This window comes from Mesocricetus auratus, unplaced genomic scaffold (genome assembly GCF_017639785.1).
Source record: "Mesocricetus auratus isolate SY011 unplaced genomic scaffold, BCM_Maur_2.0 Super-Scaffold_100006, whole genome shotgun sequence".
NCBI classification, from domain to species: Eukaryota; Metazoa; Chordata; class Mammalia; order Rodentia; family Cricetidae; genus Mesocricetus; species Mesocricetus auratus.
Genome location: NW_024429190.1, coordinates 44,122,219 through 44,146,314, shown reverse-complemented (window position 1 = coordinate 44,146,314; position 24,096 = coordinate 44,122,219). Strand labels below are relative to the sequence as shown.

At 44.4% G+C, this 24,096-nt stretch overlaps 2 protein-coding genes across 3 annotated transcripts; one reads left to right on the top strand and one right to left on the bottom strand.

Moving 5' to 3' along the window:
• Nucleotides 1–1,800: 1,800 nt before the first annotated feature.
• Nucleotides 1,801–20,042, bottom strand: Lias (lipoic acid synthetase). Of its 2 annotated transcripts, XM_040747112.1 has the most exons (11): nucleotides 19,894–20,042; nucleotides 19,056–19,228; nucleotides 16,699–16,792; nucleotides 16,077–16,157; nucleotides 13,838–13,994; nucleotides 13,709–13,766; nucleotides 11,289–11,417; nucleotides 8,163–8,308; nucleotides 6,481–6,551; nucleotides 5,089–5,200; nucleotides 1,801–2,211 (listed from the first exon to the last, which is right to left on the bottom strand). In XM_040747112.1, exons 1-11 carry the CDS (start codon nucleotides 19,936–19,938, stop codon nucleotides 2,153–2,155), a joined length of 1,125 nt encoding a protein of 374 aa, XP_040603046.1. In that variant the 5' UTR covers nucleotides 19,939–20,042; the 3' UTR covers nucleotides 1,801–2,152. The 2 variants fall into 2 exon arrangements, with proteins under 2 accessions (XP_040603046.1, XP_040603047.1); XM_040747113.1 differs by lacking the exons at nucleotides 13,709–13,766; nucleotides 13,838–13,994; nucleotides 16,699–16,792.
• A 75-nt stretch (nucleotides 20,043–20,117) lies between these two features.
• Nucleotides 20,118–23,293, top strand: Rpl9 (ribosomal protein L9). Its single transcript, XM_005074377.4, has 8 exons — nucleotides 20,118–20,187; nucleotides 20,523–20,569; nucleotides 20,653–20,768; nucleotides 21,135–21,230; nucleotides 21,831–21,963; nucleotides 22,284–22,364; nucleotides 22,906–23,020; nucleotides 23,215–23,293. Exons 2-7 carry the CDS (start codon nucleotides 20,524–20,526, stop codon nucleotides 23,010–23,012), a joined length of 579 nt encoding a protein of 192 aa, XP_005074434.1. The 5' UTR covers nucleotides 20,118–20,187; nucleotide 20,523; the 3' UTR covers nucleotides 23,013–23,020; nucleotides 23,215–23,293.
• The last annotated feature ends 803 nt before the right edge of the window (nucleotides 23,294–24,096 follow it).

The following is a 24,096-nucleotide window of genomic DNA, read 5'->3' as shown; positions in this document are numbered from 1 at the left end:
GAAAAAGGGCAGAAAATAAAGGCTGGCTTTTTGTCTGGAGTCGAGGAGGAATAGAAGACTGCTTGGGGCAGGTAAGGAGGTATTTTTTTCGGGGGGAGGGCAGGATTTTGGGATATAATCTAGCCTGGCCTCAAACTCAAGTGCTGTAGTTTTAAGAGTACTACTGGCCAGCTGGTGTTGCAGGCCTGTAATCACAGCACTTAGGAGGCAGAGTCATGACCTCAGGAGTTTGAGGTCATCATCTACTACACAGCTGGTTTGAGGCTACATGAGACCCTGTTTCAACAAACAACAAAAACCATGTGCTACCACATAAGGTTTCACCCAGGCTGGCCTCCAGCTCACAGCAATCTTCCACCCAAGTGCTGAGATTCCAGAGGTGCACCCCATGTCTCGTCCCGTGCACACATTATGCTCTTCCCTGGCAAGGACCTGTTACAATTAGGGATAGCAAGGGAAGCACAGTTCAATAAAGCAAACAGTAGGAAGGAGCCACTGGTGGTGAAGAGATTTCTGCACAGCACTGCGAGCGTGGGTGTGTAATGCTGGAATGCTGGTTGATGTCCCTGAAGAGGAAGTGCCCACCAGGACCACAGAGGCTCTCCCCCAAGGGAGGGGGAGAGGGAGCACTATCTGGGGGATGATCTGTAGGTCTAGCTTGAACAACCTCCAATCTTCTCCATTCCTAGATGCCACAGAATGGGAGGCAGCCTGGCATTTATACTTTGGCCATCTTCTTAGCCCAAGGGTTCAAAGAACAGGCAGGATAGGAAATGAGGAAATGGTACGGAGACAACTAGAGCAATGGACCCTCCTAATTTCGTATTTTTTCTTTTAATATTCACCAAGTGCAGGCCCAGTGTAGTGGCGCATGCCTTTAATCCCAGCATTTGGGAGGGAAAGGCAGGTGAATCTATGAGTTCAAGGCCAGCCTGGTCTACCGAGTGAGTTCCAGGACAGCCAAGACTACAGATAAACCCTGTTTCGAAAAACCATGCACACACAAAATCATGCAGCCCAATTTGGTTTCCCATATCCTCTAGAACAGTGGTTCTCAATCTGTGGGTCGAGCCCCCTTGGCAGTCACATATCAGATATCCTGCAATATCATATATTTACATTCTGATTCATAAAAGTAGAATTAGTTATGAAGTCACAATGAAATAAATTTATGCTTGGGGTCACCACAGCACGAGGAACTGTATTAAAGGGTCACAGCGGGCTGGAGAGATGGCTCAGAGGTTAAGTGCACTGACTGCTCTTCCAGAGGTCCTGAGTTCAATTCCCAGCAACCACATGGTGGTTCACAACCATCTGCAATGAGATCTGGTGCCCACTTCTGGCCTGCAGACATACATGGAGGCAGGACGTTGTATTCATAATAAATAAATCTTACAAAAAAAAGGGTCACAGCATTAAGAAAAGTAGAGAATCACTGTTCTAGAGCATTGGTCAACCTACGGAGGCCACAACCCTAAAGAAAACCGACTCTCAGTCAAGTCTGTGTGTGTCCATCCTGCCCCCCACCTGCAGCTATCAACTGTCAGCAGCTCCTCAGCTCCTGCACTAGTAGGGCTCGAGAGCCCTTCCCAGCTCTGCTGTAGTGCTGACTGACTGGATCCTGCTTGTGTTGTCTATCATGTGTCACTGAGTCCATGTGTGTGTAAGTACGAGTGTTCCTCTAACTCCAGTTCAAAAGACGTTATCCAGAGGCGTGTGTCCCACACACACATGCACGCACACACACACACACACGTAAAAATAAGTCTTAAAAAAGAAATGTCAGAATATATAGGTAGATCTTTCTAAAAATGTTGTTAATATACTTTTGAATTACAATGGTAATAGTAAACTGTTCAAAGATACTCTATGATTACATCATCACAAACAATGACAAGGACAAAAAGTGGCAAGAAGTTAAATTAAGTATGTATAGCTTACAGACTTTTTTCTCTTCTTCTTTTTTATTTTTATGTAGAGAAGGGTCTTACTCAGGTAGTTTGGGATGGCCTGAGTGGAATTACAGCCACGTGCTATTATTCCTGGATCAGACATCTGACATTTCATACAACAGGAACCTGAAAGGCTGGCACCAACCTGATACCAACTGGAAGCAAAATCTTAAAAATTCCTGTGATCCTGAAGGTCCTGGCTAAGTTTCGGAAGCTTTCATTTTTCTTTTAGCCACTAGATTTTTCAGGAAAAATTCACCTATTTGGAAAAAATAACACTACATTACTATCACCCTGAAGTAAGCGGTAATAAGCCGATATTTCAGAATTCTGCCCCACCCATTCTAATCACTGGCATGTCCCTGCTCTCAAATCTAAAAGGCAGTATTTTTATCACCTAAATATCCCATACCTTTTGAATTTTCCCCTACTGTTTTGATTATTGTATTATATTCCTTTCCTCACTCCGTGATAGCACAGGGACCAAAAAGAATTGCTCTCTCCACTATTACTCCTTCCAGAACCCCAGTGGTACACAAAACAACCCCTGAACCTGCAGTGTGCTTCTGCATGCTCACCCCACCATGAGAGCTGACTACTCCTCACCGCTGCAAAGTGCCACCCATGGCACCAGTCACTTCAGAGAGCAGCCTGCCATCATCAGCCTGGATCTGAGGTTTGTGAAGCAGACCTCATGCAGCTGAGCACTCGTCTGATGGAATCTCTCACTCACTCATTCCCCTCTGGAAAACCAGAGCTCATCTGTGAGGAGTTCAGCCTGAGCTACCATTCCCTTTCAGTCCACTAGGCTCCGTTTAGTGACTCAGTGCTTCCTGCTGTGGGGAAGCACGAGAGGCTTGAGTTGAGAGGAGTCAGGTCACCAGTTCCTCTGTCATCTCTCAGGTACACTCAGAACACAACCACCACATTCAAACCAGATGACCAAGGATCCCAAGCTTCTTGTCGGTACTACTCAGTCCTTCACCTTAATCTGGTGAACATGGGACCAACATCACCAGACTGAAATCTGTGATCGGAGTCCAATGCTCAACACACAGAGTTCAATCTTTTAGAAGTGACTTTAAAAACACTAAAAGATTCATATTTCACTTCCTTACAAATATTAGAAGATTTCCTTTTATGTATTACTTAATGCTGGACATGGTTGTTCACACCTTCAGTCCCAGCACTTGAAAGCACAGGCAGGCCTGATCTACATGGTGAGTTCCAGGTCAGCAAGGACTATATAGTGAGACACTGTCTCAAAAAAAAAAAAAAAAACAAAAAAACCACATGCTATACATGCATGCACGCACATGCATACACACAAAGATAGGTGCAAAATAACTATTACTCTAAGTACCCACTTCTAGAAACTAATGCTGGTTCTAGCTTCTGAATATATTGCAACTAGTCCTGCTTAGTTCTCACTTCTAACATATATACACATGCACACATACATACATATCTCCTTCACAGCCTGTTAGTCAGTGCTGAAGCAAATTCTTAGGCTTTGTAACAATTCTCTGAGAGTCTCATACATGAATACAACATATTTTGATCATAATCCGCTCCACTCTGCCTCCTAAATCCTCCCACATACCCCCAAACTTCAAGTTTTCTTTTGTTATTTTTTTAAAAAGTCAAATTCTTGACTTTTATAAGGAGGATTAAACTGTTCATGAAAATATCTTAAATTTCTTTTCTTGTCCTGTTTGGTTTTTTTAAACCTGAGTCTCATGGAGCCCATGCTGGCCTCAAACTCACCATGCAGCTAAGGGTGACCCAATACCCTCCCCTCCCAAGTGCTGTAACTACAAGCATGCACTTCTGTGTCCCGTTCACTTGAATTCCTTTATAGGAATTCTGAGTGTCGATGAAATGTAAACATTGATTTCCCCAAACAGAATTCTGTCTAACTTAAAATATATCCATGATTTAGACTCCAGTATATACAGCAATCACTTAAATAACAGTTAATAGTATTAACATATTGTATATATATCCCAAAACACCTAGCTTACCAATCCCAATTGCTGACCCCAACTACCAGGGAAGCATCTTCCTCCTTCATCTCCTTTCTTAGCCTCCTAAACACTAGCGTTGCAGGCATGTACCACCAAGCCTGGCACAAAGGACTTCTTTCTTCCTGTGCTGCTGAGAGCTCAACCTAGGAACTCAAGCAGGCTGGGCAAGAGCTCTGCCCTAAATGACTTTTTAATCCCTTGGAAAATGCTTTTATTTTCATAATCAGTTCCTCAACTCACCAAAGCAAGAGCTAAATACCAAAGGTGAAAAATTATTCTAAATTAGTAAAACCACTAGAATTTGTTTAGGGAAAAAATGATTCTACAGTTTTTTCTCCTTTATATGAAGGGGGAAACACATAGAGATTAACTGTGCAAGAAGCAATGCTATAGGGTTCCAGTGCTTACACTGGTCTGGAATTGGCAGTGTGGAGATGCAGCTGGCACCACTGTCAAACGAATAATTTTCCAAAAACAAAACGGTGTCACATGCTCTACACGGTTTTGTTGTTTCTGGAAGATGGGCTACTGAAAGCCACCCATGGAATAACTGACTATGCAAATTATTTCTGTTCTTGTCAGATGGCTGCAGGACCAAGAGCACAAGCGATATGCACAAGCAGCAGATGAGGCTCAAGAGCAGCTTCTTTATATGACCACAGAGCAATCTGTGAAAGACAGACATTCCAGGATGACCACAGAGCAATCTGTGAAAGACAGACATTCCAGGATGACCACAGAGCAATCTGTGAAAGACAGACATTCCAGGATGACCACAGAGCAATCTGTGAAAGACAGACATTCCAGGATGACCACAGAGCAATCTGTGAAAGACAGACGTTCTAGGATGACCCACAGAGCAAACTGAAAGAAAGATGTTCTAAGATGACCCACAGAGCAAACTGTGAAAGATGTTCTAGGTAAAGAGAATCTCTTTCGATTCCCCTGACAAACGACAACCACAGCTATTGTAATTTGCTTTAGAGCTTTGGTGGTTTGAGGTGGGACACAGCAGTGGGAAACTAATGGCCTAAAAAGACACAACACCCCACACCCTTTCCCCCCACACCCTTTCCCCCCACACCCTGCCACCCCACCGTTGAACTTACCTGCCTTATATGAAGAACGCACCAAAGGGCCACTTGCAGTATAATGAAATCCAAGCTCATTTCCTACTTTTTCCCAGTATTTGAACTTCTCAGGAGTAACATATTCTTCAACCTTGATGTAAATAATCTCTTCAGAACGGATTCTAGAATCCTAAGTAATTCTGATTCTATATAAAGTCTATACCCATGTTTTCAGAATGGCTCATCATTTACCCAGTCCCCTCCCCCAATTCACCCCCCATTTACATGTTGTTAGACTGTACCAGGGCATAACCACAGAGGACTTAGAGAGGAGAAACATCACTCTGCACTGCATTAGCTGTTCCAAAGGGGAAAGAAAATGAGAGTACAGAGTATTTGTTTTTCTTTCATTGCTTCAGTAAAAGCAAGAATTAGTCATGCCTGTAAGATTCTGTGTGCATGCACACGTATCTTGTGGATACTCATGCACATGTGTACAGGCCAGAGACAACCTTGAAGTATTCCTCAGGCATTATCCACCTTCTTTTGCTACAGGACTCCTCAGCGACCTGGAAGTCTTTTTTTTTGGTTTTTTGAGACAGGGTTTCTCTGTGGCTTTGGAGGCTGTCTTGGAACTCGCCTGTAGACCAGGCTGGTCTTGAACTCACAGAGATCTGCCTGCCTCTGCTTCCCGAGTGCTGGGATTAAAGGCCTAAGCCACCACTGCCCGGCAACCTGGAAGTCTTAAGTAGCTCAGGCTGGCTGGCCGTGGAGCCCCAGGAATCTACCTAGCTTTGTCTCCCCTGTGTTTGTATTATAAGCACACTCCACCATGTCTGGCTAAAAGAAAACGTGGGTTCTGGGACTTGAACTCATCTACAAGCACTTTAATGTCACTCCAGGTCCACTTGAGAGATGCCTGAGGGACAAGACTAATGCATCTTGTATCTCATGTTTAGCACATGCTTTGTTTTTGTCTGTCTGTCGATTTGGTTGGCAGTACTGCAAGTTGAACCTAGGACTCAAACATGCCAGGCAAGTCCTCTACCACTGATCAACAGCCCACATGTGCTATTAGCACATGATAATACTCAACACATTTTCTTGAATAAATAAACCACTCCATCATAGAAACAGAAATCTGCCTTCCTTTAGCTTTGTCTTTTAGGCATCTCTAACAAAGTCACAAGACCACCAAGTATCCGTAATAGAACCTTCCAACCTGTAAGTTTTTCTGTGTGTTCACTTGACTTAAACAACTGGGTAGCAGTAAGTACCAGGGTCACTGCTTTATGGGGGCAAGAAGATGGAAATGTATGCATATGCATAGGACATTATACTAAAAAGCTAACTGTTTCTTATCTTTACTTGTGGACAATGAAGTTTACTTCAAATTACTAAGAAAATATTTGGCAACTCAAACCCTTGTACCTTAAGGTGGCGCTTTGTTGGCTGCATATATTGTCCTAGAGTTAAACAGTCCACATCGGCTGCCCGGAGAGCTGCAAGAGAAAGAAGCAAGGATTCCACTAGCAGACGTTTCGGTGACAATTATAGATCTAAGTACAGGTCCTGGGAGGAGTGCTTCCACACTGTGTGCTGAAACTGTCATCACAGGCAACAGAGACAGGAGAAGACCCATTCATGCTGAACTGTCATCACAGGCATTCAAAACACTATGAGCCACGGATTCTGATGAGAACTGGAAACACAGGAATAAACGATTACCACAGTAGCATGAAACTGGGAGACAGAAAAATACAAGGCTGGATGTGGAGGTGCAGGCCTTTAGTCTCAGCACTCGGGAAGCATAGACAAGCAGATCTCTAAGATGGACGCAAACCTGGTTTCAAGTTTCAAGACAGCTAGTGCTACACACACACACACACACACACACACACACACACACACACACACACACACACAGAAAAGGAAAAGAAAATAAAGAAAAGTGAAAGATAAATACATTTAAAGGCATCAGAAAAAGGCTAAACCAGGAGGAGAGGCTTTTGAGCGGGAAGCCGGTTAGGCATAGAGGGACGTGGCCCCTTCTTTCTGAGCCATGGCCACACCTGGCTGTACTTTATCCTTCCCTTCAGTGTGTCTCTATTCATCCCCATGCTTAAGTCTACAGTAAAATCTTTTCTCTTTTTTTCCTTCATGGGTGCTGGGAACAGAAATCTTTTACCTTTGGTTGTGAGTATGACCTTTAACGGCTGAACCATCTCTTTAGCCCTAAAATCTTTTCTTTTTTTTTTTTTTTTCTTTTTTACGAGACAGAGTTTCTCTGTATCGTTCCAGCCCGGCCTCGAACTCACAGAGATCCGCCTGCCTCTGCCTCCCGAGTGCTGGGATTAAAGGCATGCGCCACCACTGCCCGGCCTAAAATCTTTTCTTTTCTTTTTTTGCTTTTTCGAGACAGGGTTTCTCTGTGGCTTTGGAGGCTGTCCTGGAACTCGCTTGGTAGTCCAGGCTGGCCTCGAACTCACAGAGATCCGCCTGCCTCTACCTCCCGAGTGCTGGGATTAAAGGCATGCGCCACCAACGCCCGGCCCTAAAATCTTTTCTTAATAAACTCCAACTCTACCAAAAAAAAACAAAAAACAAAAAAAAAACGGTGAAGGAACAACTATCCTAAGGTAAACACATTCATATGAGCCAAACATGCTGCCCTGGGCTTTTCCTTGGGGAGCAGGGTGTGTCCTCAGAGTGTGACTTGGCCTGTGACATATCACCACCTTCAGAGCCTTATCCACTACAGCCTGGCACCTAACCGACTCTCGGAATCATCCAATGACAAAAGGAAATCCCGTTCTCACTGGACTAGGCGAAGCAGGGAGGGCTGAAGGTCCCAGCACCTCCCACACCATCCCATGAGTAAAGACAGCGCCCTTCCCTCTGCACGCTGCTCTCTGTGACCGTCCTTTCTCTCGGCTCTGGACACGGAAGCTGGAGCACTCCCACTGTCCTAGACCTGCACCCCAGGTACTTCTTTCTCACTGCTGTCTGCACCTAAGACTACAGAGGCAGCATGAATGTAACGCGCTCTTTAAAATAGAGCCCCTGCCACCACAAGGTAAATGGGAAGGGACTCTGGTTTTCAGCTTCTTTACCTTGCATTGTTGCACGGACTTGCTCATCCGTTTCTCCTAGGCCCAGCATTATTGATGTTTTGGTAACAATATCAGGCTGAACTTTCTTGACATGTTTCAATACACGAAGAGACTGGTCAAAGTTGGCCCGGGGATCACGAACTTTCCTGGAAAAGAGGAAGGCTCTCAGTGAAGAAACAAGTTCAACCAGAAAGCACATTCTAGAATAGTGTTCCCACCTTTCACAGGGGTTGGCTGAAAACACTGGAAAACACGGATATTTACAATTCATGACTGCCAAAATAATGGTTGTGAAGTAGCAACGAAATTATATAGTTGGGGGTCACCACAACATAAGGAACTATACTCAAGGGTCACAGCATTAGGAAGGAGGAGAACCACTGATCTAGAACATGTGACCCACAGTTAGTGAGCATATGTGTCAATGGTACATATGTGCACAGAGGTAATTAAAGTAGGAAAGAAAACGAAGCCTTCCTATGTCAACTTTTCAGGCCTCTCAAGTCTGGGACAAAGAAAACCAGACTAGGTTTATACACTGAAAAATTAGAATTCTGAAGCTCAAAATTATAATGACTTCTAAGGAAAAACGAAACCAGACAAAAGACAAACCCCACTCTGAACGCACATTTCTGGGGTTGAAACTTTTATGTGTGTTCTTTCCTGCAGGTTGGACTGCCCTCTGCTGGCAAGTTATAACACTGCAGGCTAGGAGGAAAAGCAGTCTGGAATTTTCACGGGGAAGTATGATGTTTCTGAAGTGAAACCAGAGACTGGCACCACTGCTGGTGATATCACCACGGGCTGGGTGACTACCTTTCAGCAACGGCCAAGCCACCATGGCTTAAATGAGAAGGAAGCAAAGGGTTAACAGAAGATCAGCACTTAGCTGAATTCCAATGCAGCCTGTTCTCTATTTTTGTTTTAATTTAAATAAGAAGCAGGCTCAGTGGTTAAGAGAACTGGCAGCTAGTCCAGAGGAGTCAAATTCAATTTTCAGTACCCACAAGGAGCTAACAACTGTGTAACTCTGGTTCCAGGGGAATGACCCCTCTTCTGGCCTTCCAGGGCCCCACACACAGCGCACAGGCAATACCCCATATAAAAGGAAAACAAACAAAACAAAAAATAAGTTATCCTATGACTTGTACATAAATATTTTTGTGTGCTTGCACATGCACACACACACTGTAAGGCTTTTGGGTTTTGGTGGGTTTTTTGTTTGGCTGGTTGGTTTTGTTTTTTGGTTTTTGGGTTTGTTTGTTTGTTTTCCAAGACAGGGTTTCTCTGTGTAGTCTTGGCTGTCCTGGAACTCACTCTGTAGACCAGGTTGGCCTTGACCTGCCTATATCTGTCTCCCAAGTGCTGAGATTAAAGGTGTGAGCCACCACTGCCCAGCCCACAATGTAAGTTTTAAAAGAGCAATTTTTAAAAACCTCCATAAAATTGACAGTGCAGAAAGCTAACACTTTGTGAGACAGCCATGCTAACTATGTTGGTCTTAAACGTGGAGCCCTCTTGCCTCTGTCTCCCGTCTAGCTAGGACGAGAGCTGTGTGCCACTACACTTATGAAAGGCAGACTTTAAACAATTGTTTTTACTGCTTATCTACTCATGGGGGACGATTGCTAGAGTTAGTTCTCTCCCTCCATTATGTAGGTTCCAGGGATTGAACTCATGTCGTCAGGCTTAGCAACGAGCACCTTCTCCCACTGAGCCATTTAGCCAGCCCCGAGTTATTTTTTACAAAGTATTTCTCTGCTGGATTGAAGCTATGTTCTGCAATGATTACAATCCAGGAGCAATATGCATGGTACCATTCACTGTAACTCCTTGTAGGTCTGTGACACAGAATAATAGAGAGTGACTAATAAAATCATAGCCAAACATCTGGTAAAGTTAAATGAAAATATTAATCTTGTCTGCGGATCATTTTTCTCACTCATGTATGCTCACTCTGTAGCATACTTCTCATTTTTCTCAAATCTGAATATGCTAGGTAAGTGTAATAACAGTCCTTCATAATTCCTAACTACTAAAATTAGTAGGAAGAATAAAGCATAGTGTCTACTTTCTTGTGTGTGAGTTTTTGTTTTTGTTTGAGACAGGAACTCACTATGTAGCCCTGGCTGGCCTAGAACTTGAAATGTAGGATAGGCTAGCCTCAGACTTAGAGACATTCACCTGCTTCTATCTCCTGTGTGCTGGGCTTTTTTTTTTTTTTAATAAAGGGTATAGTCCAGACTTGTTCCCAAACTTTTGATCTTCTGCCTCAGCTTTCTAAGCACTAGAATTATAGGGTAGTGTCATTACCAACAGACATCTGTCTACTTTTTAAGAGATTTAAAACAGTGGTTTTGTTTTTCTGCGACATCATTTTTCATTTGAGAAGCAATCTTTGGAAAAAATTCATAATTCAGTGTGTCTTTAGAAAACAGTAAAGATGTTCATTATGTGTTATTAAGATATCATCAACACAGCTGGGGTGGGGCTATCAAACACCTTCAATCCCAGCACTCAAGAGGCAGAGGCAGGTGGATCTCAGTGAGTTCAAAGCCAGCCTGGTCTACAGAGAGAGTTCCAGAACAGGCTCCAAAGCAATACAGAGAAACCCTGTCTGGAAAAACCAAAACCAAAGCAACACAATACTAACTGGCATTACTGGCTAGAAACATCATGGGTGATGTTTGCACATTTCTTTAAAACGACTTTTCTTTTTAATTATGTGTATATGTGTATGCCTGTGTGTGGGTGCAGTTGTCAGTGGAGCCCAGAGGCATCAGATCACCCTGGAGCTGGAGTGACAGGTGATCAGTGTGAGTGCCAGGAACCGAACTGCAGTTCTCTGCAAGAGCATATGGGCTCCCAATCACTGAGCCATCTTTCTGGTCACTCACTTTTGGTGGCTATCTTTTCTGGTTTTTTATTAACTCATGGAGAAAGGACAGAATGAAAAGAGCAAGAGAGGAAGGAAAGGAAGGGGAAGGGGAAAGGGAAGGGAAAAGGGAAGGGGAAAGGGAAGGGGAAAGGAAAAGGAAAAGGAAAAGGAAGGAGCTGCATTGGCATAAGCCCCTGCCAAGTGAGACTCTGAAACACACTGTGACCCATGAACACGCACGCAGTCACCTCTGTAATTCCGGAACCGTTTCAACATTATGTGCGTACACATCTAACCCTGACAGAGCAACCTTTTCTACTGCTCTCAGATCTCCTCGGAAGTCAGGGGTGAGGCATTCCACAAGGATTTTTGGATTCCTAGAAGAAAAAAGATAGCATTGAACTAAAGAACTGACATGAAGCCCCGAACCTGCTAAGGAAGGCCCGGACACGGAGCAGTCCTATGTGAGCAGCTGTATGAAAACCCTAGGAACAGTAAACCGTATGTACAGCATGACCAGAATGACTATCTGCAAAAGCAACCAGTAGACTCTGACTTAAACCTAATGGAGCAGGTGATTAAAAAACTAAAATCATTTAGCTGGGCGTTGGTGGCGCATGCCTTTAATCCCAGCACTTGGGAGGCAGAGGCGGGCGGATCTCTGTGAGTTCGAGGCCAGCCTGGTCTACAGAGTGAGTTCCAGGACAGCCTCCAAAGCCACAGAGAAACCCTGTCTCGAAAAAAAAAAAAACAAAAACAAAAAAAAAAACCAAACTAAAATCATTTAAAGGAACCAAAATATAAGACATGAGCATTATCATTATTATTTTACTGTTTGGAAAACAAAGTGAGGCATTTCTTCTAGGAATGCAAATGCCAGCCATCTGCTTCAACTTTAATTTTGTAATTAATCAAACACTACCCTCCTCACCTCCTCTAGGCAAATATCTCACCAGCTATGAGCTTTAAAAGCTGTTTGTAGGTTTGCTGAGTCATGACTTTCTGTTTTGTTTTTTTTTTTGACTTTTTTTTTTGACTTTCTGTTTTTAAATGAAGTGCCAACCAAATACTAGTCTCCTGTTTATACTGTGGCTGCGCCTATCTTGTGAAGCCCTGTAATGTGAACTAGGTCACAGAGATGTCTGCAAACCCCAAGGCAGGTGCAGCTGTCCCCGGAGAACAGATAGGGAAGACCACACTCGTTCCCTTGTAAACAGAAGATGCTGAAAGATCTTAGTGTGTAACTCTGAAACTGACTTTTTTTTTCTTTTTGGGGGGGGGTTCAAGACAGGGTTTCTCTGTATTGTTTTGGAGGCTGTCCTGCTAATCCCTCCATAGACCAGGCTGGCCTCGAACTCACAGAGATCCGCCTGCCTCTGCCTCCCCAGTGCTGGGATTAAAGGCATGTGCCACCAACACCCGGCTGAAACTGACTTTTTAAAAATTGCACCTGAGATCCATTAGTGGCTTGTAAAAGAAATTTTGTGAGCTGCAATACTGTTTGAACTGTTAACAAACAGAAAAACTGCAGAATCAGTGAAAAAAACATTTGGTAGCACAACAGACAGTACACCATCACTGAGTTCCACAAATAATTTAGCTCCTTTTGCTTTTAGAGACAGAGTCTCACTGGGCAGCCCTGGCTGGCCTAGAGTTCATTATTTACACCAGGCTGGCCTCAAATTCATAGAGCTCTCCCCGTCTCTGCTCTTGAACACTGGGACTAGAGGCATGTGCCACAAACTGGTGATTTCTTTGCTCCTTTTAACCCCTTTAGAATGCATAGAATTAAAACACTGCTGTAAAACGTAGATTATGAGAAAAAATTGGCAGGATGGATATGAATGAAAACTGTACAGATTTGTATTTTATAAGGTTAGTGCTCACCTCATCTTACTTAAGGTTTTCATCTTTTTAAAGATCTCTTTATTTTCACTTAATGTGTGTTTTGCTTGTGTGTATGTGCGCGCGCGTGCGTGCGTGCGTGCGTGTGTGTGTGTGTGTGTGCGCACTGAGTATATGCCTAGTGCCCACAGGGTCAGAAGTGGGTTCTGGGTCCCTGTAGAGTCCGAATGCTTGTCAGCCACCATGCAGGCTGGGAACTGAACTTGGGTCTCCTGCAAGAGCAGTAAATGTTCTTAGCTGCTCAATTTTATTTGTGTGTGAAGAGAGGGGGTAGGCATCAAACCGTGGGCCTCGAGCATGCCAGGCAAATAGTCTACCACACAGCTGTATCTTCAACCACTACCCTCTTTTTAAATGGTAACTTATTAAAACCTCAGTGCTGGGCTGGTTGTAGTGGCCCACCTTTAATCCCAACATTTGGGAGGCAGAGGCGGTGGTTCTCTGTGGTTTGAAGGCCAGCCTGGTCTATATAGTGAGTTTCAGGACAGCCAGGACTACATAGACTCTGTCTCAAAAAGGAAAAAAAAAAAGAAAGAAAGAAGAAAGAAAGAAGTAGAAAAAAAGATGGTGGTGTACACCTTTAATCCCAGCAGTCAAGAGGCAGGCAGATCTCTGTGAGTTCAAGACCAGCCTGGTCTACAAGAGAAACACTGTCTCAAAAAATCAAAAAAAAAAAAAAAAAAAAAAAAAAAAAAGGTAAAGACCTCAAAGTGAATTCGCATGGGTCTAAAGGGCCTTAAATGAACAAATATAAAACAAGTACCTTTCCTTCAAGCACGTCACAGTCTTGGCGATGTGCTCAGCTCCCCCATCAGGCACATCTAGAAAGAAAAGAAGGCATTGTGCAATCTATGCCACAACTTGACTACAGTCACAATGACACGCTACTAACCATCTCGATCCACCGATGTCAGGACAACATAATCCAGACCCCACTCTGCAATTGCTTTGGCCGTATTGTAGGGCTCACTGGCATCCAAAGGAGGGGGATTTCTTGCGGTCTTAACAGAACAAAATCTGCAACCTCTTGTACAGGTGTCCCCCATCAACTAGAACAGAGAAGTTACAATTTAAATCAGATGACCCTCAAGAATACAATGCCAAAACAAATGGCAAAGATCATCAAGAGAATGATTCTGAAACATCCAAAATTAATACATGGTTAAGAAATACAAATTTAGCCGGGCGTTGGTGGCGCACGCCTTTAATCCCAGCACTCCGGAGGCAGAGGCAGGCGGATCTCTGTGAGTTCGAGGCCAGCCTGGTCTACAAGAGCTAGTTCTAGGACAGCCTCCAAAGCCACAAAGAAACCCTGTCTCGAAAAACCAAAAAAAAAGAAATACAAATTTATGTGGAAAAAGAAAATGATACGCTCAGCAAACGTTAAGGGAACTGGAGGTAATGGGATCAGGAGGGAACACACTAATTTTAAGTTTTATAATTTAAGGGGCCAGCGAGATGGCTCACTTGCCAAGCAAGCATGGCGACCTGAGTTGAGTCCCAGACCCTGTGTAAAGGTGGGAGAACAGACTCCACAAAGTTGTCCTTTGACCTCCATACTTCCGTCTTCACCACCATCTCCATAATACTAAGACAATTTCAAAGTAAAGCCAAGTGTGGTGGTGCATGCCCGTAATCCTAGCACTTGAGAAGTTGAGGCAGGAAGATCAAGAGTTCAAGATCAGCTTGGGTTCCACAGTGAAACTCAGTCTCAGGATTTAAAATGGGAGATGGCTCAGTGCTGAGAGGATCGGCTGTTCTGTCAGAAGCCCCAAGTTCTGTTCCAGCAACCACACTGAGTGAACCAATGGCTCTGCCCTCTACACGCACTGCACTCATGTGCACAGACATACACAGACATGGACACATACACACACACACAGACAGAGAGACAGACAGACAGACACACACACACACACACACACACACACACACACACACACACACGAATAACTGAATTAGCCTGGCATTGATGGTGCACACCTTTAATCCCAGCACTCGGGAGGCAGAGGCAGGTGGATCTCTGTGAGTTTGAGGCCAACCTGGTCTACAGAGCCAGTTCCAGGACAGGCTCCAAAACAATACAGAGAAACCCTGTCTTGAAAAACCAAAAAAAAAAAAAAAAAACCAAAAAACTGAATTAAACAATAATTGTTAGTATTCAGGCATCTTTATGGTCTGTCCTTGGGGTTCTGAAAGGATTTGCCCTCAGCGGCAGTCACTAAGAGCACCAACTGTGCACATTCACTATGTTCCCTCTTAAAAGGGCCCTGCTCACCTCCCTCCTCTCTCCCTCCCTCTCCCTCTCTCTGTTCCTCTCTCTCCCTTCCCCTTTCCTCTCTCCTCTCTTCTGCTGCTCTGAAACAAACAAATAAATAAAATAATAATAAAATAAAATAATGGGATACTGATATAGAGTCTGTGGAGAGGCTAAGTTCTACTCTCTGAGTACCAGGATGTCTTTCATATTGTTGTTATTCTTTTTTTCCCTAGGTTTTCTCTGTAGCCCTGGCTGTCCCGGAACTCACCATGTAGACCAGGCTAGCCTCAAACTCACAGAGACCTACCTGCCTCTGCCTCCCGAGTGCTGGGATTAAAGGCGTGCGCCACCACATTCTTTTTTAATGACATTTTACATTTACTTTGTGGGAATGGGTATGTGTGTGCGGAAACACAAGGACATCAGAGGACAACTTGTAAGAATTGTTTTTTTTTCCTGTCCACTATGTGGGTTGAACTCAGGCTTGAGAGCAGGTGACCCTGCTCACTGAGCCTTCAGTGGTCAGACAAATGTGCAGATCTGAATAGAGTGAAATTGGAAGTACAGCTCATTCTTGTGAAATAAATGAGACAGGAAAAAGTATATAACAATTAAATGATTATGAAGACTGTTTCCAAACATTAATGCAACACACATAATAGTTAACTATCAGAAACATGATAGAACCAATAATAGAGAGAAGGGTGAAATCAGGACAGGTGACAAGATTTTGTTACTGTCTTTCTTTGTAACTGCTGTAAGTTCATTTGCAATGTAACTTTCTCTGGATGTTCGCAGTGCGCATCTTTAGAGGACATAAAATGCGCCCGCTCCATGCCAGATGAAGGCTGCTGAGATGGGCTGGTCTTACCATGATTGTGGCTGTGGCTGTGGCATACTCCCCACCTCCCCAGCACTCCCCAATGTTGGGACATCGGGCTTCCTCACAGACCTGTGGGGGAGGGAAACAATGCAGCAGGTTGAAAAGACTTACCAACCAACCATGAAGTATTAGGTATGTTCAGTTTATTTGTTTGCTTTGTTTTTCGAGACAGGGTTTCTCTGTATTGTTTTGGAGGCTGTCTGTCCTGGAACTTGCTCTGCAGACCAGGCTGTCCTTGAACTCACAGAGATCCACCTGCCACTGCCCCCCCCCCAAGTGCTGGGATTAAAGCCATGTACCACCACTGCCTGGCACTATATACATTTTTATTACCATAGCTAACACTCCACTTTCCATCTTTACCCACCCTCCTTGCTAATATTTATATATTCATTAATCATTTCTTTTTTCTGGTCTGGCACCATGCATCTTATAATCCAAGCACCTAGGAAGCCAAGACAGGAGAATCACAAGTTTGAGACCAATCAGGCCTATACACTGAACAGCCTATGCTAAATAATTAAACTGTATCTCAAAAACTTTTTGTTATAAATATGGAGACACAGCATAGCCTTGGGGTAACTGGAGAGGAAATACAATGGCTACTTACTGTGTGGAGATTTAAATTCCGCAATGTAGTTTTCAGTTTATTGTAATTTTTACCCATGGGTATCTCTGTCTTTAACCATGGAGGCAGTCTTAACCTAGGGACAAACAAAAAAGAACTGTCTATTACCAATCTTTGGAAGGCAAGTAGCTTAACTCTAGCAGTTTCCCAGTAGAGCCTTTTCCATATTCTGGGACTAACTCAATTCCATCACAAGAATAAGAACAAAGACTTAAATTCAGGTCTGCTCAGGCTGCTTTAGGAAACGCTGGTGATGGAGTTGAAGTGGGTGCTACGCTTAAACGAGCATTGCATTGCTATACTATTCTAACCAGAGGACGGGTATGTCTTAAAGGTGCATTGCTATACTATTCTAACCAGAGGACGGGTATGTCTTAAAAGTGCATTGCTATACTATTCTAACCAGAGGACGGGTATGTCTTAAAAGTGCATTGCTATACTATTCTAACCAGAGGACGGGTATGTCTTAAAGGTGTATTGCATTGCTATACTATTCTAACCAGAGGACGGGTATGTCCTTGAGCTAGTCCTTCTCCATGAAGGCTACTGTACCAGGCTTCCTCTTCTGGGCCACCAACCAGCTCCCATATCGTGACACGAAGACTTACTGTTAGTTATGAATGCTTGGTCTTCGCTCTTCTCATGCCTGCCTTCTGGCATTGGGCGTGTCCCTCTCTTTCTCCCTCCTTCTCTCCTCCTTCCTCTCAGGATCCTGACTATCTCTCCTCTTATTCTCTCTGCCTACCAGTCCCACCTCTCCCTCTCTCGCCTGGCTATTATTAGACCAATCGGGTGCCTTAGGCAGGCAAGACAAAACAAATGCAACACATCTTTACATGATTAACAAAGGCAGCAGAAACAGATGTAACACACCTTCACATAGTTAAAGTAATATTCCACAGCATAAACAAGTGTAACACATCTTTGCACACTTAAAATAATATTCCACAACATACTAAAATTACTACAGTAACTCAGAACACAGAAAGAGCCCAACTGTACACCACCTAATCTGCATTCTAGCCTCTAGTCATTAATAAAGAGAACAACTTGCCAGTTGCGGTGGCTCATATCTGTGATGCTAGAATTTAACCATGGAGATAGGAGGATTGGGAGTTCAATCAAATTTAGCTACACAGTGAGTTCAAGGCCAGTCTCGGCTACATAAATGAAACTGAGTTAGGAGAAACCAAAAAATGACAAACTGAAAACAACAACAACCAAAAAAAAGATAGATCTAAAATTTGGAATGGAGACTATATCCTTGGTTTCCCCTTGACTTTATTTACTTGAGATCCAGATGTTCTTTGATAAATATTTTTGAGAACAACCCTGTGCACTAAACTCACCATACTTCTGTTACTATTTCTATTTATTGTGGTGCTAGAAATTGAACCCCGAGCCTTCTGCAAGCCAGACAACCTTTCATCATTAAAAAAATAATGAAGAGGGCTGGAGAGATGGCTTAGAGGTTAAGAGCACTGGCTGCTTTTCCAGAGGTCCTGAATTCAATTCCCAGCAACCACATGGTGGCTCACAACCATCATCATGAGATCTGGTGCCCTCTTCTGGCTGGCAGGCATACATGCAGGCCAAACACTGCACAATAAAAAAATAAAAAAATAGATCTTTACAAAAAAACCTTTAAGCCGGGCAGTGGTGGCACACGCCTTTAATCCCAGCACTCGGGAGGCAGAGGCAGATGGATCTCTGTGAGTTCGAGACCAAGCTTGGTCTACAGAGCAAGTTCCAGGACAGCCTCCAAAACAATACAGAGAAACCCTGTCTCGAAAAACCAAAAAAAAATCTAAAAAAAAAAAAAAAAAAATAGATACAGTAACCTTAGGCTATATGTAAACTTCCTCAGAAAAGGAACAAGTTAGACGAAGACATGGTATTCCAGGCCTTTAATCCTGCACTTGGAAGACAGAGACAGGGGAATCTCTGAGTTTGAGGCCAGCCTGGTGTACAGAGCAAGTTCCAAGGCAGCCAGGGTTAAACAGGGAAACCCTGTCTTGAAATACCAAATAAATCAATAATTGCCAAAGGGAAAACCTACACTTTTCCAATTAGATGCTGGGTATAATAAAACGGGAGGTGGAAGTATAAAATGGTCAGGTTGTTTCTGGAAGGATGAAGAAAAATGGCCAAAGGGTACAGAAAAAATAAAATGATGCTAACAGCTTCGCTCACTTATTCTATTTAAACTGGTGATCACTTCTAGGAACTTTGGGTAAATTTAACATGTCTGAAATTTAAAATCTACTACAGGGCTTGATTAAAAACAGTGCACAAAATCAAAGGGTGGGATGCTGAAATGATCGCTAATATTCAATTACCTTTCTCCTTTCTGACGCTTTAAATTTCCCTTATATTCATCCCAGGTGCTCTTGTCCGCAAGATCCCCAGATAGAAAATCTTGAAGGTCTGGTCCAGTCTGTAAAAATTCCTTTTTTTTATCGGGCAAAGAACTTAATGCTCTAACCGGGCTGCATAAATATCTTCCAAATACCTACAGGAAAGGTTCGTTACAACAATTATTCAGTAAGCTCTGAAATAATTTAGTTTTAGCCCATTATAATACCAAAGTCAAAGAACTGATTCAGAAGTTAACGTAAATCGACTTAAGAGCTGAAACTACTCAGATTAGAATCTTAAAAAAGATCCAAGGTCAAAGAACCGCTAGTTTTGGGGGCTCAAGCCTGTAACCCAGCACTCACAGGAGGCAGAGGGAGAGCTGTCTGGTCTACGAATTTAATTTCAGGCCAGCTACAGAGATCCTGCGGGTTAACTGGTAAATGTAGACTAGAAAGCCTTAGGAACTAACTTAACGTGTCACGTTTTCATGTCCTCTTTTGCTTGTTTGTTTTTCGAGACAGGGTTTCTCTGTGGCTTTGGAGGCTGTCCTGGAACTCGCTTTGGAGACCAGGCTGGTCTCGAACTCACAGACATCAGCCTGCGTCTGCCTCCCGAGTGCTGGGATTAAAGGCGCGCGCCACCAACGCCCCGCCAAGTCTTCCATTCCTGAAACAGGCACTAAACACATATGGTCAACAACTTTAAACTGCAATTAATTCAGATATGCCACGGCTGTGAACGTTTTACTCCTGACGACCCAGAGAGGTTAAAGAAGGCTATCTGGGACTCGAGATAAGCAACAGCGTTGCAGCCGCTCACCCAGGACCCCAGGCTGCGGGCCGCACCCCCGCGGCGTAGAGACATCGCCCCCTCAGGGTTGGGGGGGTCAAGGGGCGCGAGGGACCAGCACCCGCCAAACCAGCCGCGGTTAAGAGCCCGTCGCTCGGCTTATGACGCACGCACGTCGTCGCCGACCCTGCCCCTATCGACCTGTTCGGCGACGGACTCGTTGAGCCTTACCGTCGCGCGCTCATGACGCAACGCGCAGTTCCCTGACGGAGTACAAGAACGTGATGACGGAGGACGTTCTCTCTTTGCCCCATCTCCAGCGAGGTGAGCAGCGTACGGGCTGTGTGCCCCGGGGATCCGAAGCCATCCTCCCTTGGGGACGCCGCCGCCACCGTCCGGCGCCCCGAGCCCTTGTCCCGACTGTCCCCCGGCACGACCGGCGCCCCTTGGGTTCGGCGGCGCCGGCTGGACGCCGCGTTCTGGGCTTCCTGCCCCGGCCGCCGCCATGGTGCCCCGGGCCCGGCCCGCGCCACCCCGGGTCCCGTCTGCGTCTCCCGGAGCCGGCCTTTCTGCCGGGCGGTTTCCGGCGGAAGCGCGTCCCGCGTCTGGTGAGAAGCGGTCCCCGGGCCGGCCTTCTCACCTGCGTGTTTGTGTTTCAGAATGAAGACCATTCTCAGCAACCAGACGGTCGACATCCCCGAGAATGGTAGGCGGGGGGGACGCCGGGCTGGGCTGGGCCTCTCCCCCGCGTGCGCGGCTCCCTGCTCACGGGCCCGTTTTCTCCTGCAGTGGACGTGAGTCTGAAGGGGCGCACGGTCATCGTGAAGGGCCCCAGGGGAACCCTCCGGAGGGACTTCAACCACATCAACGTGGAGCTCAGCCTCCTTGGCAAGAAGAAGAAGAGGGTAAGGGCTCCGCTTGCTCGTGCTTCCCGACGTGCTTGTTATGCACGGTAGTGCGTCGCAACCGTGCGAGGTTTGGTGGTGTGGGGCCCTGCACTCCCGGGCCACCCTCGTGAGTTCCAGGGTAGACTTGTAAAATCAGATCTAATATTGTAAGCCCAGTATTGACCTAGTTTTAAGCCCCACCAAATATTAATGACTTAACGTGGTTCTTGGGTGAACCTGTGTTCAGCTTGATTGAGGGGTTGGGGGCTTATGAAATTCTGTGCCTGTGACATACAGTGTTTTGGTCATTTGTAGGTAATTTTGAATGCTCTTCTGGTAACCTGCTAAAATCTCTGTTAACTCTGGAGTCTCGTTGTGTTACAGCTCCGGGTTGACAAATGGTGGGGTAACAGAAAGGAGCTGGCCACTGTCCGAACCATCTGCAGTCATGTTCAGAATATGATCAAGGGAGTCACGCTGGTAAGCCCACCGCCCCATCGGGCTGCTTTTTAGCTCTTTGGCAGAGGTTTCTCGGATGTGTCTTGTTATGTACAAAGTCTAATGCCTGGCAAGTTTGTTGTTTTTCCTTTGTGGGAAAGGGACATATCATGGGTCAAGCCTAGGAATTTTTTGAACAGACATGGTTAAAGAATATCTATCTGCTGTAGTGTAAACTGGACTGCTGGTTAGTGTGTGGGACTTCTGGAACACTGTTGCTCCCATGGTTTCTTTTTAGCTTGATGATACGAAGCTTATAGTCTAGTGTGTCTAGTAACTCAGTAGATCTAGTGCCAAGTATGAGGGTCTTGGGCTCTTACCGAAAGAGGCAAGCCAGGCTGAGAGTAAAACGAGCAAATGCTTCCTCCAGGACTGTTAAAGTTGTTCCTTTGAAGTGCATGTTGACTGTATGAGACTTGTTGCAGGTCCCACATGGCAGGTAGAGTGCGTTGTGTTGTTTTCAAGTTACACCAAACACACCTTGGGGCACACAGCTGTCATCCTAGGTACACTGAAGGACTCTCAGATGTGGCCACCTGAACTGGAAATGTTCTAAGGTTGTTCAATGTCTGTTTCCTGCAGGGCTTCCGCTACAAGATGAGGTCTGTGTATGCTCACTTCCCCATCAACGTCGTTATTCAAGAGAATGGGTCTTTGGTTGAAATCCGAAATTTCTTGGGTGAAAAATACATCCGCAGGGTTCGGATGAGGACAGGTATGTGTATTATCTTCAGGAGTGATCATCTGCTACAGTTATTTTTCCTGGAGTCTTGGGAGTGCTGGTGCTTGTTGTGAAGGTTATTTAACAGCTGTGATTTGGTGGCTTCTAGTTTTGGGATTGATGCCATTTTTCCTGAAGGGTAGTTTGTAGGATATAACAGCTTTTTGTGTGTGCTGGGAATTAAATCTGTCACATCTGTAATCACAGTATGTTCAGAAAGTCCAATCCTGAAGTTGATGGGTTATGTGGAGTTTTAAATGGAGCTATTTTGTGCAGATCTCATGTTAATACTGTTGAATACACACCTCTTTTAGGTGTTGCTTGTTCTGTCTCTCAAGCCCAGAAGGATGAGTTAATCCTTGAAGGAAATGATATTGAACTTGTTTCAAACTCGGGTATGTATGCTTATGTCTGTTTCCTGTCAGTTTTTTTTCTGTTTTTTTACGAGACAGGGTTTCTCTGTATTGTTTTGGAGGCTATCGGTCCAGCCCAGCCTCGAACTCACAGAGATCTGCCTGCCTCTGCCTCCCCAGTGCTGGGATTAAAGGCGTGCGCTACCAACGCCCAGCCCCTGTCAAATTTTTTTATCTCAGCCTTGATGTTGAGTTCATGTCTGGTTTCTGTTTTGACACTTCTGAGAGGTCAAACATTGTTCCAAATCTGTTCTGTGTATACCATATTTTTGTGCCATGAATATATCGTGGCGTATATGCAGTTCTAAGTGATGGGTAGCCAGTGACTGGCTTTTCTGAGAAAAAAATTTCTGTGTTTATATTAGTGTGTATATGCAGCTGCCTGCACTCAGTTGAGAACTGAGGGCAGTGAAGGGGTCTCCTTCCATCATGTAGGCTCCAGGGATTGAGCTCCAGTTGTTAATTATGCTTGTAGACAATTTGACTAGTGAAGTAATGGCTTATTTTGCTTCTTTCTATATAGCGGCTCTGATTCAGCAAGCCACAACAGTTAAAAACAAAGATATCAGGAAGTTTTTGGATGGTATCTATGTGTCTGAAAAGGGAACAGTACAGCAGGCTGATGAGTAAGACCTAAGGTAGGTTTGTGTATCTACAGTGGACTACTTTAGATGGAGCTTGTTGTGTTAAAAATTATTAAATCAGTACTTGGCCTCAATCGTATATCATAGGTGAATTCGTTTTACTCTGTATAGTTTACAATGTAGGTGAGTTTAACTTTCTTTTCTGGTCAGGAATATTGATCAAATTTAAATGTGTTTTGTTTTTACAGTTACCCAGTTCCAGAAACAAGATCCTGAATTTAAGTATAATTTGGGGTGTCTTTTGGGACAATAAAAGACTTGTATTGATTTGGCGTGTCCTTAATCTTTGCTGATTGATTACTTAGCAGATAGCTCAACTACTATTCAAGGAAGAACACAACCGTTTGTTTTGTTTTTCTTCCTGTAAACAAGTGACATAAAGAATGACACAACTGCCTGGCGTTAGTGGTGCACACCTTTAATCCCAGCACTCTGGAGACAGAGGCAGGTGGATCATGATATGACATTTTGTAAGAAAACAGGAGTGTGGTGCCAATGACAGGCAATTGACCTGGTACGTGTTCGATGGACATGGTACTTTGGGATGATCCTAGAAGTGTTTGACTTTGGCCCAGTCATCATAGTGACTATTGGGTGTGTAGATCATCAGTAAGGACTTAAAAATGTAAGTTACAGTCATTTCTGTGTAAGTTCTCAGTATTATCTTGGTTGTGATTCTACCTCTGAAGAGGATCAGGTTACGGCTTGGTGGATTACAAATGAAGCAATGAGCCTGGGGTTCTTTTGGAACACTGGGGGTGGTTGCAGGCTTTGAATATAATGTTCTAGACTTAGTAACTTGTATTTTGTGTGAATTACTTCCCTATCCACCTGGTGGTGAAGAGTGAGCGAACCCAGCAAATACTGAAGGTTGTCCCCAGACTTTTACTTTCTTGGACAAGTTGCTCTATTATGGCCTCAAATTCCTAATCCTCTTGCCTCTACCTACCTATTGGGTGCTAGCATGGCAGGCAAGCACTACCACAGCTAGCTTTTTGTTCATGTGTACACATGTACATGCAGTTGGTGTTTGAGGCAATACTTATCTTACCCAATGCTCCGAATACACA